Source organism: Mirounga leonina, unplaced genomic scaffold (genome assembly GCF_011800145.1).
Source record: "Mirounga leonina isolate KUSES-001 unplaced genomic scaffold, KU_Mleo_1.0 Mir_376, whole genome shotgun sequence".
Lineage (NCBI taxonomy): Eukaryota > Metazoa > Chordata > Mammalia > Carnivora > Phocidae > Mirounga > Mirounga leonina.
Window position 1 is genome coordinate 7,595,564 of NW_023270718.1, and position 16,607 is coordinate 7,612,170.

Here is a 16,607-nt window from a genome sequence, read left to right on the forward strand (position 1 = left end):
AATTTTTGCAAAGTGTTTGGTAGTATCTCTAAAAGGTGAACATATCTAAACATATTTACCAACAATGCACTCCCACATATATGGGCAGCAGACATTTGTACATGTTTCACTAAAAGACAAATTACCAATTTTACATGCCAGTACTGTTCATGATAGTCCTACACTGAGAACCATCCCCCTGTCCAGTAACAGTAGAATGATGCAGTCATTTGATATTCACAATGGAATTGGATAGATCCATTCTAATGAATGATGCACAGTATCATGCAGGAATACAGATAAATTCAAACAATAGATGGAAAGAAAAAAAGCCAAATACAAAAGAGCTCCTGTTGCCTAAACTTTTATATTAAGTACAAATACGGGGACAGCAATCTCTTGCCTTACATGTTAAAAGAGTGCTGAGCTTTGGGGAAAGTTACTGAAGAGCTCAAAGGGAATTTTAGAGGACAAATAATATTCTGTTTCTTGATCTCAGTGGCTTATACAGATGTAATCAGTTTGTGTAATTCCCCTGAGCTGTTTACTTATGATTTCCACATATTTACTTTTAAAAAAAGCACGCACTATCAAAAAACAGGTAAGTAAATAGATAAGTATCACAATGTACATATACTGACAAGTTGAAATTAAAAGGATGTAATTTCACACTGTGACTATATTTAAAAAGCCTTTTTTTCTAAAGCTTGCTTTCATTTCTAGCTGAAGCAATATAGTCCTGAGTATACAAAGTTCACAGAAAAAGAATGAAATGTATAATTATTTTCTTCAAATACACACAGGACAACATAGCAAACAAATAATGAAAAAATAGGGTGTAAGGATAAGCATAAAAAACTTGGTAAATAAAAACCCCACTATCTTCATTAGAATATTAAACATAAATAAACCAAATGTTCCTGGTAACACTAAACTTTGCTTGAATATATTCCACTGGAATTTTCCTAAAGCCATAACGAACACAGGAGGAAAGAACTGGAAAAAAGAAACAAATAAAAACACCCCATATAGTGGTAACCAATCAAACAACTGGTATGGCAATATAAATATCATATATTAAAATCCTCAACACTAACGGGGTTTGTCACTGTAATTCATAGTGATATTTTTCAATATCTAAATATACAGCATTTCAATATTCAAATTGGAAGATAACATAATCTATATGTGTGTGCATATTTATACACACACATATATAAAAATATAGACATATAAATACATGTATATAGGGAAAAATTTATTTTTAGCTCATGAGAGATTAACATAATCATCACAAAGGGTTGACATCACCAAGATGGTGAAACAGAGGCTCCTGAGTGGCTCAGTCAGGTAAGTGTCTAAACTTTAATTTCCGCGCAAGTCATGATCTCAGGGTTGTGAGATTGAGCCCCATATCCAGTTCCATGATGGGCATGGAGCCTGCTTGGGATTCACTCTCTCTCCCTTTGCCTCTCCCACATGTCTCTCACCTTCTCTTAAAAAAAAAAAAGCTCAAATACGTAGTTGCCACATCAGTACTTCTCATAATAAGCTCAAGTACCAACTATTCACATAAAACATCGCTGGATAAATCTCAGTACTGAGGTGTGAGGCTGAAACACCCCCTGGACCACAGAGATCAACAAGCACAGCATTAGAAGGGTTAAGAGGTTAATTTAGGTTAATTAAGGGTTAATTTCACATTGACCACAATGCACCTACTTCCCCCGCCCCCACCCCTGGCCTCAGGCCAGCACAGTTCCCTACCATGACTCACCACCTGGAACTATTAATTCCTCCACCAAGAAAAAGAGGGTGGTGGGCATCCAGCATTCTCCAAATGGCAAGCTGCTTCCTGGGAGGCCCACCTATGTCTGGCCTCATGGGGATTCCTGGAGGAATCTGTGGTGCTGGACCACTGGGGATCATAGAGGCATGGAAAGGTGGGTAGGGCTTACAGCAACCAGTGCTCAGATCTTAAAACACTGACAGACCAGACTACAGTCCACCTTGCAGCGACACCCAATCAGAGATCACAGTGACTGCCCACTTGCAGAACAGAGATGAACCCACCTGGTTAAGGAAATTTGTCAGCAGCTGGGCCTGACTTGGGTCTCCAGCCAACAGGGTGAACTAGAGCATGGAGGACATTCTTGGGCTCTATCTGAGCAAGTATGCAAATTGGAAGTCCCTTCCCACTGCTGAGCATAGCCTCTAGTCACCCCCGCCCCAGCAATCCTGGGCAACCGCAGAGCCTACGTCACATGCCTACGGGAGAGAGAGCCAAGCCAGCAGCATTGCCCAAGTGTTGAGCATAACCTCTCTCTGCATGAGCAGGGAGCTTGAACAGTGACCTGGGGCAGTCTCTGAGCCTAGCCTATGGTACTGCCCAGCAACAGAGAATGGCCTTCAGTCCTGCCAAATGTTTGAGCATAATCCATGGTCCCACCTGATTAGGGACTTGCAAGCATTGGCTTGGAAAACACGCAGGAGCCCACAGTACCCAATGGACACATGTCTGCCCTCTGTGAACATAAGAAGAAGGATTCCAAGAAAAATCTGGACCAGAGAAATCTTTCCAATTTTCAAATGCACACAGGCTATTTGGTTCTATTCCAAGGCTCAGTATTTACATTCCAACAGAGAGGATTCAGCATGAAACGTGACTTCTGGGCTACCTTTTTCATGAAAACTACATTCAAAAATATTTACTGAAGTCTCACACATTCCTTTGCATAGTACGTACCATGTATGTCCCATGGTTATTAATGCTTTATCTATCTTAATGTATTCCTGCTAATATTATTCTCCTCTTATTGACAAAAATAGTTAAAAGAAGGTATAGTGATCATTTCAATATTGGTAGAGTCAGGGTTTGAACCTGGACACCCTACACATGAACATGAGGCACGCAGGTCAAATGCCCTTCCAGAAGGTGACCTGTGCTTGGATTCTCTTTCCTCTTGTTCCCCGGGAAGTCTTTATACACATCGGCCTCCATGAGACTTCAAAGCGAAAACTCCAGCCCAAACCAAACACATGCAAATGAATGGCTTTCACTTGAGTACTAAGGACCAGAACCAGAGATCAGGTGTCCAAGGTAGAAACACAGGAAAGGCCCAGCACACATGAGTCCACTTTCACACCTGGAGAACCAAGACTACACACCTCTGTACCTGACTACATTTTGCATAGGCTAATACCCTTCCTGAAGAACACAACTATAAACGTGTCCCCAGACGTGGGTTCTCAACATGTGTTACCTAGACAGGCACCTGAGAACATACAGGAAAGGAAATTTTGGGGCTGGACCCCAGAACCACTGACATGATAATGTGGGGCAAGGCACAGCAATCCAAGATTTACAAGTACTTCTGGTGACTCTGACTCAGGCTACATTTGACAACCTCTGCAGGAACTAAGTCACAAGTCAATCCTGAGTTACCCAAACAGAAGTCACTCTGAGAAACCCTCTGTGCTTGTGGTCATGTTACTGTTGTGACACACAAACACAACATACATACACACACACGCACAAAATACACAATACATATTTTCTTTATTCATTAATGAATCCGACTCTAACACACTCTATCTTGGCTTCCTCCACTTCCATGCCTCCCTTCTCTCAATACCCTCCTTGAGCTTCCTGAGATCACGCCCAATAACACTTCTCTTCACATTCCTAAATGAAAACAATCCAAATTAAAGTGAATTGGAACTTACATAAATACTTTATCAAGTTATGAAATGCATTCAAGACATTAATACATATTATATATTAAAATGGGATTGAATATAGCATTCTCACTATGATGCTGTATTTGATGATTTTACCATAAGACCATAAATAATTGCAGGCTTAAGCAGCTCTTCATCAGCACGCCATTTACAGGCAGAATAAAAGACCTGTGCATTAAGGTTAAGGATACTCTAAATTTCAGGGGATTTTTGTGACGTCTGGTTTCAAGGCAAAGTGTGATTGCCTTTCTGTCAGATGCTGGGAAAAAGTTCAGAGAACAAGAGCCCTTCGCAAACATCTCCTATGTCCACCTGTGCTAGAGTGATATCTTTCTACTGAGACTGGAAACTGACAAAGTACTGGTTACTGGCATGGAGGGACTAGTGCCCTGGGGAGGATGACCTTCCCCGAAAAAAACCAGAAAGTCTTCAAATCAACTTTTTTAAGTCCTAGCATGCATGCGTGGCTCAGTCGGTTAAGCGTCTGCCTTCTGCTCAGGTCATGATCCCAGGGTCCCAGTACTGAGCCCACATAGGGCCCCCTGCTCAGTGGGGAGCCTGCTTCTCCCTCTCCCTCTGCTATTCCCACTGCTTGTGCTCTCCCGCGTTCTCTCATTCAAGTAATTAAAAAAAAAAAAACCCTCAAATTTCTTAAGTCCTATGAGACTTACACTGCCTCCTTTGCTGCCTGGATCATGGTTTAAAGCCTGGTGGTAGGGCAGGTATCCTGGGGCCATGAGAGAGCAAGTATAAGCACAATGTCTACAGGTAGAAAATACCAGAAAGAAGAAATGGAAAAATCAGAGTACCCTCTAAGATATCTGAGCCATTTTATCAGATCTGAGCATCTCCCTACTCACTGTATACATAACACAAAATAAACATCTTTTCTTTTTAAGATTTTTTTTTTAAAGATTTTATTTATTTATTTGAGAGAGAGAGAATGAGAGACAGAGAGCATGAGAGGGAGGAGGGTCAGAGGGAGAAGCAGACTCCCCGCCGAGCAGGGAGCCCGATGCGGGACTCGATCCCGGGACTCCAGGATCATGACCTGAGCCGAAGGCAGTCGCTTAACCAACTGAGCCACCCAGGCGCCCAAGATTTTATTTATTTATTTGACAGAGAGAGACACAGCGAGAGAGGGAACACAAGCAGGGGAAGTGGGAGAGGGAGAAGCAGGCTTCCCGCCGAGCAGGGAGCCCGATGCGGGGCTCGATCCCAGGATTCTGGGATCATGACCTGAGCTGAAGGCAGATGCATAACGACTGAGCCACCTAGGCACCCCAATAAACATCTTTTCTATACATATACCGCAGTCTTCTCATGATCTAGGTGACCACCAAATAATAGCTACCGAAAATGAATTATTATCCCTGAATTGAACAAACGTCAAATGTGAATATCACTGTGACACAACTTCATTTTACCAATTTCTACAAGTGATAAAAATTCTTTCTCTACTCAGGTCAAGATGGGTGTAAGGACAGCATGAGCTGTGAAACAACACTGGGACAGCTAGCCTAAAAACTGGGTAGACTGAGGCAGAAATACTCACTGCCAGTGACTGGTGCCCTGCTTCCCAACTAATCACTGCCTCGAACACAGTTCAGAGGGAGGTCCTTGCAGCTGCAGGTCAGCATCCTTGGAAGGTCACCCATCTATACTGGATCAGACCTATATTGGGGTTATATTCCTGGGATACCAGGGCTTTGTGGAACCACAACACACATCTGGCTGGTTCCGACTACTAGGGTCCAGCAGCCTTCATCATCTTCACGATCTACTGTGTCATGTGACATCTTAAAGCAATACCTATAATGTTTAAATCATCCAATACCCCCTCTCCATCCACCACCACACATCTGGGCCTGGGAAAGTACAGTTTCTCTGCCATCCAACAGTTCCTCTTGGAACTGGTCCTCTGCGCCACCAGGAAATTCACGAAATCATGAGGAAAGTGTCTGACTTCCTTCAATTCCAAAAAACCACCACATTTCCCAAGTCCCCATCTCTGTCACATTTGTTCATCACCAAAAGCTTCTTAAGACTTTCCAGTGACCGGGTGCCTGGGTGGCTCAGTTGGTTAAGCGACTGCCTTCGGCTCAGGTCAGGATCCTGGAGTCCCGGGATCGAGTCCCGCATCGGGCTCCCTGCTCGGCAGGGAGTCTGCTTCTCCCTCTGACCCTCTCACGCTCTATCTCATTCTCTCTCTCAAATAAATAAATAAAATCTTAAAAAAAAAAAAAAAAAGACTTTGCAGTGACCAAAGGGAGCTCCTTACCAGATCTTTACTCACGTTTCAAGAATTCTCCATATTTGCTTTTAGTAGGACTTATCTTCCACTCGAACTGTATCAACATCATGTTTTATCTGCCCTCACAACTCTCTCAGTGCCAGATGCCTAAATTAATCCTGTGGACCACTGATGGCATTTTCCTGTTCTTCCAGTGAAGTGGTGACAACATTGTATTTACATCTCAGATATAGCTTCAAATGAACCTGTTACCAACCATTTACCATTGAATTTGAAAATTCCAAGCTACTCCTAAGGACCTACAAGGGCCTGAATGGCTTATGTTGGATGGAGAGAGCAGTGACAATGGGGTCGCCATTACACAGGAAGGAAGGACAGCCGAGAAGGAAGGACAGCCGAGATACCTACATCCCTGGAATGGAGATGAGGAGACAGAAGAACTGGAGATAATTTAGAAAGAAAACAAGTAAAATTTATCTTTCTAGATTCAGAGTCAAGAGCGCAGCCTTGGACAGATGTCCTTTCCCCACATGAAAAATCCATGCGTCAGACTAGATGCTTTTCCTCTCCTACCTTGGCCTGCATCATCCCTCGTAATAGAAGATTGTTTTCTTCCTAACTTTAGCACATCTACTAAGACCCAAAACTGTCCCATGTTTGGTCCCTTCAAATATAGGTTAAGACCACCCATGACTTATGAGGTTTCCAAGTTTTCACCTAATAAACTTGTTATAGTACATAACTTGGATCATGTCACTTCCATGAAGAGAAAAGAAGAATAACTAAAGAAATCTTGCTTAGGGTTCTTTCCAATCAGAAGGAAGAAATGGATCAATTCAACTATATAGAATTTAATATACTCACTGTAGAATTAGCCCACATTCAAATTAATTTTGAACCCATGTCATTTCATGCAAACTGTTCACAAATCTGTGAGTAAGCCAACTGAGCAACACTTCCTGAACACTGGAACAAGGAAAACAGAGTAGATCCTATATGAGTCATAGCCATATAGACAAGACAAGATTTGCATGGGGAGATTCTCAAACCAACATACAAGAGATTTAGGAGAAATAAATCCTATATAATGCAGAGAAAATTATTCCCATTATGATATCTATAATATTTGTCTTTGCTAGGCAATCAGCAATTTTGAAATTTGGAAATTATCTCACTGGATCCAATATTCCCTTTCCTTCTGAAAATACAGGTACACACACACACACTTACTTATTCCTAGTTAGTTCTTTTACTCCAAATACATCTTTAGCTCAATATAACATATTGAACTCTGTGCACGTCAAAACTATAAATCTCTGTGTTCTGTATGCTCACAAAAACAACACAAGCAACGAAAAATATAGGGTAAAATGTTTAAAATACTGAGCATTCTGTAAATATGCCTTATATTAAGAGTGATTTTGTTCAATTGGCAGTAGTTAAGTAGAACCTCTGGGCATTAGATAGTGAGACATGGTTCAATAAAAGAAAAGAAAGATATTGAAATAAAGTTTACTACTCTTAGTTCCTGGAGGATGTACATAATATGCCTTGAGGGAACAACATGAAGAGGTCAAGACTGAGTGCAGGCAGAGAGAATGGCAGGAACTAGGGCAGATGTCGTTCTTAGGGTCCATGGTTGGTGTGCTTTGGAGTTCCTGGGCCAAGTCTAGAATATATGATTCAACCCAAAATGAGTGGAGTATGGTAAACTCTGCGGGAGTCTTCTCTAAGGGATGCTCACGGTAAATATACTGGGAGTGGACACTCTTTTTTTTTTTTTTTTTTTAGATTTTATTTATTTATTTGAGAGAGCGAGACAGAGAGAGAGCACATGAGAGGGGAGGAGGGTCAGAGGGAGAAGCAGACTCCCTGCTGAGCAGGGAGCCCGATGCGGGACTCGATCCAGAGACTCCAGGATCATGACCTGAGCCGAAGGCAGTCGCTTAACCGACTGAGCCACCCAGGCGCCCGGGAGTGGACACTCTTTCACAAAGACTACTGAGGAAGTCAGACTGGGAACTTATATGTGCGTGTGACTGTGGGGACTGTTATCTAGGGTATTTGCTATTAGGTGTAGCCAGAGTCAGTTCAAATCCCTGCAGGCAGTCTAGTTACACAAACTGGAATACAAGTCAGCAGTATGACACATTTGTTTACCTACACACTCAATAATACTTCCATATCATCCTTATTAAAAACACCATAATGGGCGCCTGGGTGGCTCAGTTGGTTAAGCGACTGCCTTAGGCTCAGGTCATGATCCTGGAGTCCCGAGATCGAGTCCCGCATCGGGCTCCCTGCTCCGCGGGAAGCCTGCTTCTCCCTCTCCCACTCCCCCTGCTTGTGTTCCCTCTATCACTATGTTTCTCTCTGTCAAATAAATAAATAAAATCTTTAAAAATAAATGAATAAAATAAAATAAAATCTTCTTAAGTTCACAACACCTTGAAACCTTACTCCAAATTAAGAATTGTGTGAGATAAGTATTACAAAGTGATGTCTGGATAAAGACCGTCCAGTGTACATCTGAACTGGAAACTTTGCAACAAGGAGGGATTATGTGTTGGTGGAAGTGTAACAAACCCTCTGGAAAGCACTTCTCAAATCAATCCTATTTAGACATTTTATCTTCACTTTTAAACGTCTAACATTCTGAAATTTGTCAGTTAACGATGAAACCAATCTTGTATTTGAAATCGTTTGGGGGCACCTGGGTGGCTCAGTTGGTTAAGCGGCTGCTTTCGGCTCGGGTCATGATCCTGGAGTCCCGGGACCGAGTCCCGCATCGGGCTCCCTGCTCGGCGGGGAGTCTGCTTCTCCCTCTGACCCTCCTCCCTCTCATGCTCTCTGTCTCTCATTCTCTCTCTCTCAAATAAATAAATAAAATCTTTAAAAAATTAAAAAATTTAAAAAAAAATAAAAACACCATAATGTCCTAGCAGTTACAGAAAGGGAGAAAAGTCTTACACAATCCATAACATAATAAAATAAAACTAAAAAAAAAAACCACAAAACAAAACAAACAAAAAAGTTATAAAAATAAATGTGGGGAAAATTAATTTCAAATAATTTGAGATTTAGGGCCATTGGGAAAAAAGATTATTAGTGATATCATCACTAGTGATGTGAGAGTACAATTACAAGTGCCCCTTCAATAATGCAGGGGTTCGGTGTACCTACAACCCATGCAGTTGAAAATGTGTGTATAACTTTGACTCCCCAATAGTTTATTTAAATAGCCTACTGTTGGGGCGCCTGAGTGGCTCAGTTGTTGGGCGTCTGCCTTCGGCTCAGGTCATGATTCCAGGTCCTGGGATCGAGCCCCGCATCGGGCTCCCTGCTCGGCGGGAAGCCTGCTTCTCCCTCTCCCACTCCCCCTGCTTGTGTTCCCTCTCTCGCTGTGTCTCTGTCAAATAAATAAATAAAATCTTCAAAAAAAAAAAAAAGAAACAAATTTGGTAGATCTGTGCAATGGAGTAGTATAATTCAGCCACAAAAAGGAATGAAGGATCCCCCTTGAAAACAGTATGCTCAGTGAAAGCTGGGACACAAGAGGTCACATGGCGTATGATCCCATTTATGCGAAATATCCCCAATACGTAAATCCAGAAAAACAAAGCAGAATGGTGGCTCTTTTAAAATCGGTTTGAGGGCGCCTGGGTGGCTCAGTAGGTTGAGCATCTGCCTTCGGCTCAGGTCATGATCCCAGGGTCCTGGGATCGAGCCCCGCATCGGGCTCCCTGCTCGGCGGGAAGCCTGCTTCTCCCTCTCCCACTCCCCCTGCTTGTGTTCCCTCTCTCGCTGTGTCTCCCTCTGTCAAATAAATAAATAAAAGCTTTAAAAAAAAAAAAAAAGAAAATCAGAAAGAAGAGAAAATACATTACAGCACTGCACTATAAATAAATCTGACTATAACGGGACCCACACAGTTTAAACCCATGTTGTCCAAGGGTCAAGTGTACTTTGTGTTACTGTCTGTTTACCTGCAATCTTGACGAAATTGGGGCAGGCTAAGGTTGGTGCAGGATCACACTTTATTACACATCAGTGTTAACACATTAAAATCCATTCAGTGTTATTATTTTAAATATACTAAGTCCAAACACACTCTAAACACACCCTTGAAAAATCACTGTATGATCCTTGGTCAAGGTACCCATTACATCATTCAAGAACCATTCTTGTTTCTCTGACATAATGCTCTGTGAGTTGTGCCTTCCATGCTTTTCAAACTGAGGCTACTTATCGAGTAAATGTGGATTTACAGTAATTTTCCACCTTTTTATGAAAATGTTAGATATACTTTCCTAGATATCTATGAAAATTTCTTTATTTCAACCATATAACTGATGTTCTTGACTTGTATCAATTACTACTGTGAACATATATCCAGGCTTTAAATAAAGTACCACCGTATTCTCCTAAACAGGAACTGGCAAAACTATTTAAAATTTAGAATGTTCCTCTGTTTTACTTTAATGCAAATAACAATGCCCTGAATACTTACTTCACTGTGGCTTATTATCACTCTTACACACAACCACAAACAGCATTTCCATGTGGACTTTCGTCACACATTGTACCTTACAGTGTGTTTATTTTTTTTATTTTGTTAAAAGATTTTATTTACATACTTGTGAGAGAGTGCACACGCAAGTGCATGCGTTCGAGAGAGAGAGCGCAAGCGCACGAGGTGGGGGGGGCAGAGAGAGAGGGAGAAACAGACTCCCCCCCCCCGCCCAGCAGGGAGCCAGATGCGATATGGGGCTGGATCCCAGGGCCCCGGGGTCATGACCTGAGCCAAAGGCAAACACTTAACCAACTGACCCACCCAGGCGCCCCTACAGTGTCTTTAATCTCATGGAAAAGTAGGTATGAATTCCCTATCACACAAGAGCCTTTGAGACAGCAACTAGATTATTTTGCACGCACACAAGCAATAAAGGCTTAGCATGAGACTATTTCAGAGTAAAATTAATATTTGCTATTGAAAATAACTCAAGGGGCGCCTGGGTGGCTCAGCTGGTTAAGCGACTGCCTTCGGCTCAGGTCATGATCCTGGAGTCCCTGGATCGAGTCCCGCGTCGGGCTCCCTGCTCGGCAGGGAGTCTGCTTCTCCCTCTGACCCTCCCCCATCTCATGTGCTCTCTTTCTCTCTCTCAAATAAATAAATAAAATCTTAAAAAAAAAAAGAAAATAACTCAAATACGGTCAAAAGAAAAAAGAGACACAGTGAAATTAATTATCCCTCTCCAAACATCCATCCCACCTTGATCCTCTCAGGTTTATTAACAAATACAGTTGACCATTGAATAACATGGGTTTAAACAGCGTGGGTCTACTTATACAAAGATTTTTTTTCTTTTTTGTAAATATCGTGTAGTACTATAAACATGTTTTCTCTTCATTACACATTCCTTAATATTTTTTTTCCACCTTACTTTATTATAAAAATACTGTATAGAATACAGACAACATAAAAAGAAGGGGATGATTAACAGTTAATGTTCTAGGTAAGGTTTCAACAATATGGTATTTCCATGGTAAAGTAGGAATGGTTTTAAGTTTTGGGGACTCAAAAATTACACACAGATTTTCAGTTCTGGAGGGGGTTGGTGCCCCTCATGTCTGCCCTGTCCAAGGCTAAACTGTGATTGATCTAGGTCATTTAAATTTGGATTTTTCTCTGTAATAAATACGCTGATTTAGAGTCATGTCTGAAAATGGCACTGACTTATTAACAACTTATTGTTAATTCTCTGATTTTATTTAGATATGTCTTTCTATTGCACATACTTAGCCAATTGTTTACATCTTTAATATTTTTATCCTTTATAAAGACTCTTTCTTTCCATACTGTATATTAAAAACAAAGGTCATTCATCAGCCATTACATGAAGGTTTCTATCTAGTATGCTTTATCTGATATTGAGTAAGGGTTCAGTTCCAGGTAAAGACATTACCACTATTCTTGACAATTTTAAGGTATCACCTCAGGATGTATTATCTCCTGTTGAATACTTTTGATTATGAATGAAATGCTTCACCACATTCCTTATATTTGTAGGGTTTCATACATCATGCACTCTCTGATATTCAGCAAGTTTGTAGTTCTGCTTAAAGACTTTGCCTTTTTTTTTTTACATTTGTCGGCCTTCTCCCCACTGTATTTTCCCTTATATTGATAAGTTTTGAGTGGCAGTTAAGGTCTTTACCACACTGTTTACATTTGTAATACTCCTTCCCATTATGAAATGTCTGCTATTGAGTCTTGAAGACTAGTTAAAAGGTTTGCCACACTTACTACCTTTTTAGTCTTCACTTCAGTAAAGATACAGTAATATACGATAAGATTTGAGCTTCCATAAAAGACTTTCCCACATTTATTATTTTTTTTTTTAAAGATTTTTATTTATTTCTTTGACAGAGAGAGAGAGGGAACACAAGCAGGGGGAACAGCAGAGGGAGAGGGAGAAGCAGGCTTCCCGCAGAGCAGGGAGCCCGATGTGGGACTCGATCCCAGGACCCTGGGATCCTGACCTGAGCCGAAGGCAGACACCTAACGACTGAGCCACCCAGGCGCCCCACATTTAGAATTTTTATCTTTATTTTTAAATGTCTAACATTCAGAAAAGCATCAGTGAATGACTAAACGAATCTTATATTTGAAATGGTTTGAATGAAACTTTCAGCACAGACTAGGTGACTTTCCAGAATTTTCGTATTCCAGAGAATATGTATGTTGAAAAAATGCATTATATTCCCTGGGTTCAAAGACATTGTTCTGCAAATATAACAGACTTACGGTGGGATTTTCCCTGAATGTGTTCTATGCCTCATCTCTTCTGGCGGGAAGGATTTCATTATGGTAACTGTCCCACTTGGGTTATATCCATCATAACATCCTTCCTGGCTGCCCTTCACTACCCTCTGTCACCCTCCCAGTCATTTATTAAGTATAAATACTCAGGGCCACTGCTTCAACATCTTAAATCACTCTAAAAAGCGAATCTTCTTTCCCTGTCTTTGCCAACAGGCCTTTGGGTGTTATGGAAAGACACGACTAAAAGATACAAAATAAGTCATCACACTCACTATACTCACATGCATATATATTAAAATGCTAATGTGCAAACTTAATACTAATCATTGCTCATCAGCAGAATGGAGAAATACGAAGCATCAGGACTTTGCTCCTCCATGGGGACAAAAATGGACCAAATTACCTTTTAGGGTGCTCCAGAAGCCAGTTAGAACACAGCAACCCCAGACAAGTACAAAGGTAGAAGAGGCTCATCGAAGAGACAAGAGAAGTTTGGGACACTTGTCCCTCCCTGACACTCCACAGCAACAGCGTGAGAAAACTCTTCCCTCTCCTCAGAGAGGATCAAGTGAGTGACCTGTATGCTCAATGATCTGGCTGTGCGGATGCTGCCTGAGGAAATTGTTTCTGTCATGTATGCCACAGAGGAAGAAGGAATGAGAGCACCCTTTGGACGCATTATGGTGGCGGCTCAGACAAAAGGGGCGCATTTGTTCAAACACTGGAGAGACTAAAGAGTTGACTGATACTTGAGTTAAATTCACACTGTCCTGAAATCTACTGAGGTGAAAATTGTCATCCTATAATAAAATACACAGGTAACTAAATAATGTTGTGAAAGGTCCCATAGAAAAGGAAGCACATTATTATGGAATTATAAAACCAGAGTAAGACAAAATTTAACCCAAAGAATTCCACATACAAATATATGAATTTTGGGGTGCCTGGGTGGGTCAGGCTGTTAAGCGTTTAACTTCAGCTCAGCTCATGATCTCGGGGTCCTGGGATGGAGCCCAGTGTGGGATCCCTGCTCAGTGGGAAGTATGCTTGTCTCACTCCCTCTGCCCCACTCCCCCCACCCACTTCTGCGTGCTTTCTCCCTAACAGATAAATAAAATAAAATCTTTAGGGAAAAAAATGGATTTTTAAAAGGAAACCTTTTATAGAACTGTAACTTTAAATTGAGACTGTGTACTCATGAAAACTAAGCATTCTGAATTATAGGCATGCCTTTATTGACAGTAAAATAGGAAAGAATATATATTAAAATCTACCATGAGAAGTTCTAATGGAAAATCTTATGCATAAGCACTTAAAAGACATTGGAAAATGTATTATTATTAATATATCCTTCCTGTACACAGACTAGAAGGCCACCTTTAGAACCAAGCACCGTGGGGCACCTGCATGGCTCAGTTGGTTTAGCATCTGACTCTTGATTTTGGCTCAGGTCATGATCTCAGGGTTGTGGAATAGAGTCCCTCAGGGGTGTCCACGCTCATCAGGTAGTCTGCTTGGGATTCTCTCCCTTTCCTTCTACCTCTCCCTCTCCCTCTGCCCCTCACCCCAATAGAGCGCATGCACTCTCTCTCTCTGCCTCATAAATATATCTTTTAAAAAAAGAGAAAAATAAGAATCAAGCACCCAAAAAAACCCCTTCATTTTGAAATAAAGAAATACCGTCACAATTTTAAAATATGGCAGCAATCACTTTGTAAAAAATAAATATGTGGGGTTAAATTCAGATACATTCTGAGGAAAGTAGAAGAAAAGCCTAATGGTTAATTTTTCCAGATGTAAAATTAAATTTATAAGCGAAACTTTTTTTTTAATATGGGAATTTTACTAATTATCCACCTTACTTTCTATAAGCAAATGCCCATGTCATAACTCCACTTTTGATATAAAAAAATCAAAGATGAATATCATGTGTAACTAATAAGAAAGTAAGATCACACATGGCAAAGTCACAGCAAATTCATACCATGCAAAATTATAAAATGATTCAATTATTAATAAAGTAACAACTGAAACTTTATTACAGACTGAAAATTCTGAGTTCTAAATATTCTAGCTCCCCTATGGCATTATCTAGGTAGGAATTCCAGGAAACAGATACATTTAATTATTTCACCACTGAGGAATGGGACACATAGAGTGAAAATTTCTAATATTATTTAATACAAAGAAAAATGAAATTTAAGTGAAATAAAGGATTAGATTTTTTCATTCTAGGGAGGTATTTTGTTATCTGATGAAATTACTGATTCTCAATTTTGTACAACTAAGATTAAAGCCACCATAACATAGGAAAGCATAAACCAGAAAACATATGATTCCTGTCTCCAGTGTTCCCAGGATTTCTGCACCAAACCACAATGTGCTTACAACCACCCTGACACACTTCTCCCATGATGAAAAACAGAACTTACAAAGGGCTTAGCATAGAGTTCCTCAGAAATAGGATGATTTTCCCAGAGCCCTCATAGCAATGGAGAAGCCCTCAGACAATGGAGGCCCTCCCACTCCCAGGAGAGTCCCCTGGCCCTCCCTGTGGATGTGATGGACCATCACTGGAGCTGACGGAGAATCCTTAGAAAATTTAAGAGCTTGATAATGTTGGATAGCAGATGTCCCTCTGTGAGAGGGGGGGAAATTCAACTATGCTTCCAAAACGAATTTCCATTCAAGGAGAGCTACTTGAACCTCACTTTAAGGTCTGTCTTCCTCCTTCACATTTGGGCCTCACCTCTGTCATCTGCCTCATTCATTCCCACCTACCTGGATGGATGGCTACTGTTTCCTTTCTCTTCACATCCCAGAGCTGCTTCTCTTGCTCCAAAAAGATGACCAGGTCTGGCTTCCACACAATAAGACCTGTTTATTAGAAAAAATGAATAGGAGTACTGCTGGAGATTCTTTCAATCCACTAGAGGACACTGTAGAATTCTAGAAAATGATTTTCCAAACACTGTTGACCAACAGCCCCATTAAACAGGCAGGAGAAGTTTCAAATTTTCACATCATGACCTCCACTTTCAAGTACTACCAATACAAAAATAAGGACTTAAAATTTCAGTTTACGATGTGGGCAGTACCATTTTTTGCCACTCACTGTTTACAACTGGCACTCATCTACAGAAGTGATGATGTTCTCTTAAGGAACGGGAAGCTAAACCATGAAGATTTTTCTCTACATCTACAAACCCCTACTTATTTCTCTTACTGCCTGGATCTGAATTCCCAACGTTCAAAGAGGAATCTTCTAATACACAGTCTTCAAAGGAAGGAACAAAACCCTGAGTGTGGTTTGGGAAATCTGGAAGGAGTTATTCTCACCCAGGAAGAGGAGGTGTCCGTAGTTCTCTAACATCACATCCCTGTACAATTCCCGCTGAGTGTGGTTCAGGCATCCCCACTCCTCCTGGGAGAATTCTATGGCCACATCCCTGAATGTCAGCAGTCCCTGCAATAAATACCACAGTTACCAAGTGGCCACTGGCAGAGTTCACAATGGTTCCTAAGATGAAAGAGGGAGTTAATGTCACCAGCTAGACCCAAGACCTGACCTTCCCCAGTTACCTGATTATACCCTCCGATCTTTGTCCCACATTTTACTTAACCTCTTTTTCCACCTTATCTTTTACTCCAGGCAAAGACCCCATGGTCTAGTCTCCTGTCAAGGAACGAAAACTATCCAAATAAAGGTAATGACGGCCCAAAGGATGAAATTGGGCTGGCACAGTTTGAGCTTAACCCCTGACTCACACCTGTGTAGATGGACCAAAGAGTAACCCATGGTACTTT

The 16,607-nt window shown here is 41.1% G+C and overlaps 1 protein-coding gene across 3 annotated transcripts in view; it reads right to left on the reverse strand.

The window, feature by feature from the left end:
- The window catches only part of LOC117997798 (putative protein ZNF720), a 166,431-nt gene that overhangs the window by 75,430 nt on the left and 74,394 nt on the right, over nucleotides 1–16,607 (reverse strand). For all 3 annotated transcript variants that reach the window (XM_034986200.1, XM_034986201.1, XM_034986199.1), the window contains exons 4-5: nucleotides 16,140–16,266; nucleotides 15,582–15,677 (exon numbers count right to left, since the gene is read on the reverse strand). In XM_034986200.1, coding sequence (XP_034842091.1) covers nucleotides 15,582–15,677; nucleotides 16,140–16,266 — 223 coding nt within the window. The remainder of the gene's footprint in view (nucleotides 1–15,581; nucleotides 15,678–16,139; nucleotides 16,267–16,607) is intronic.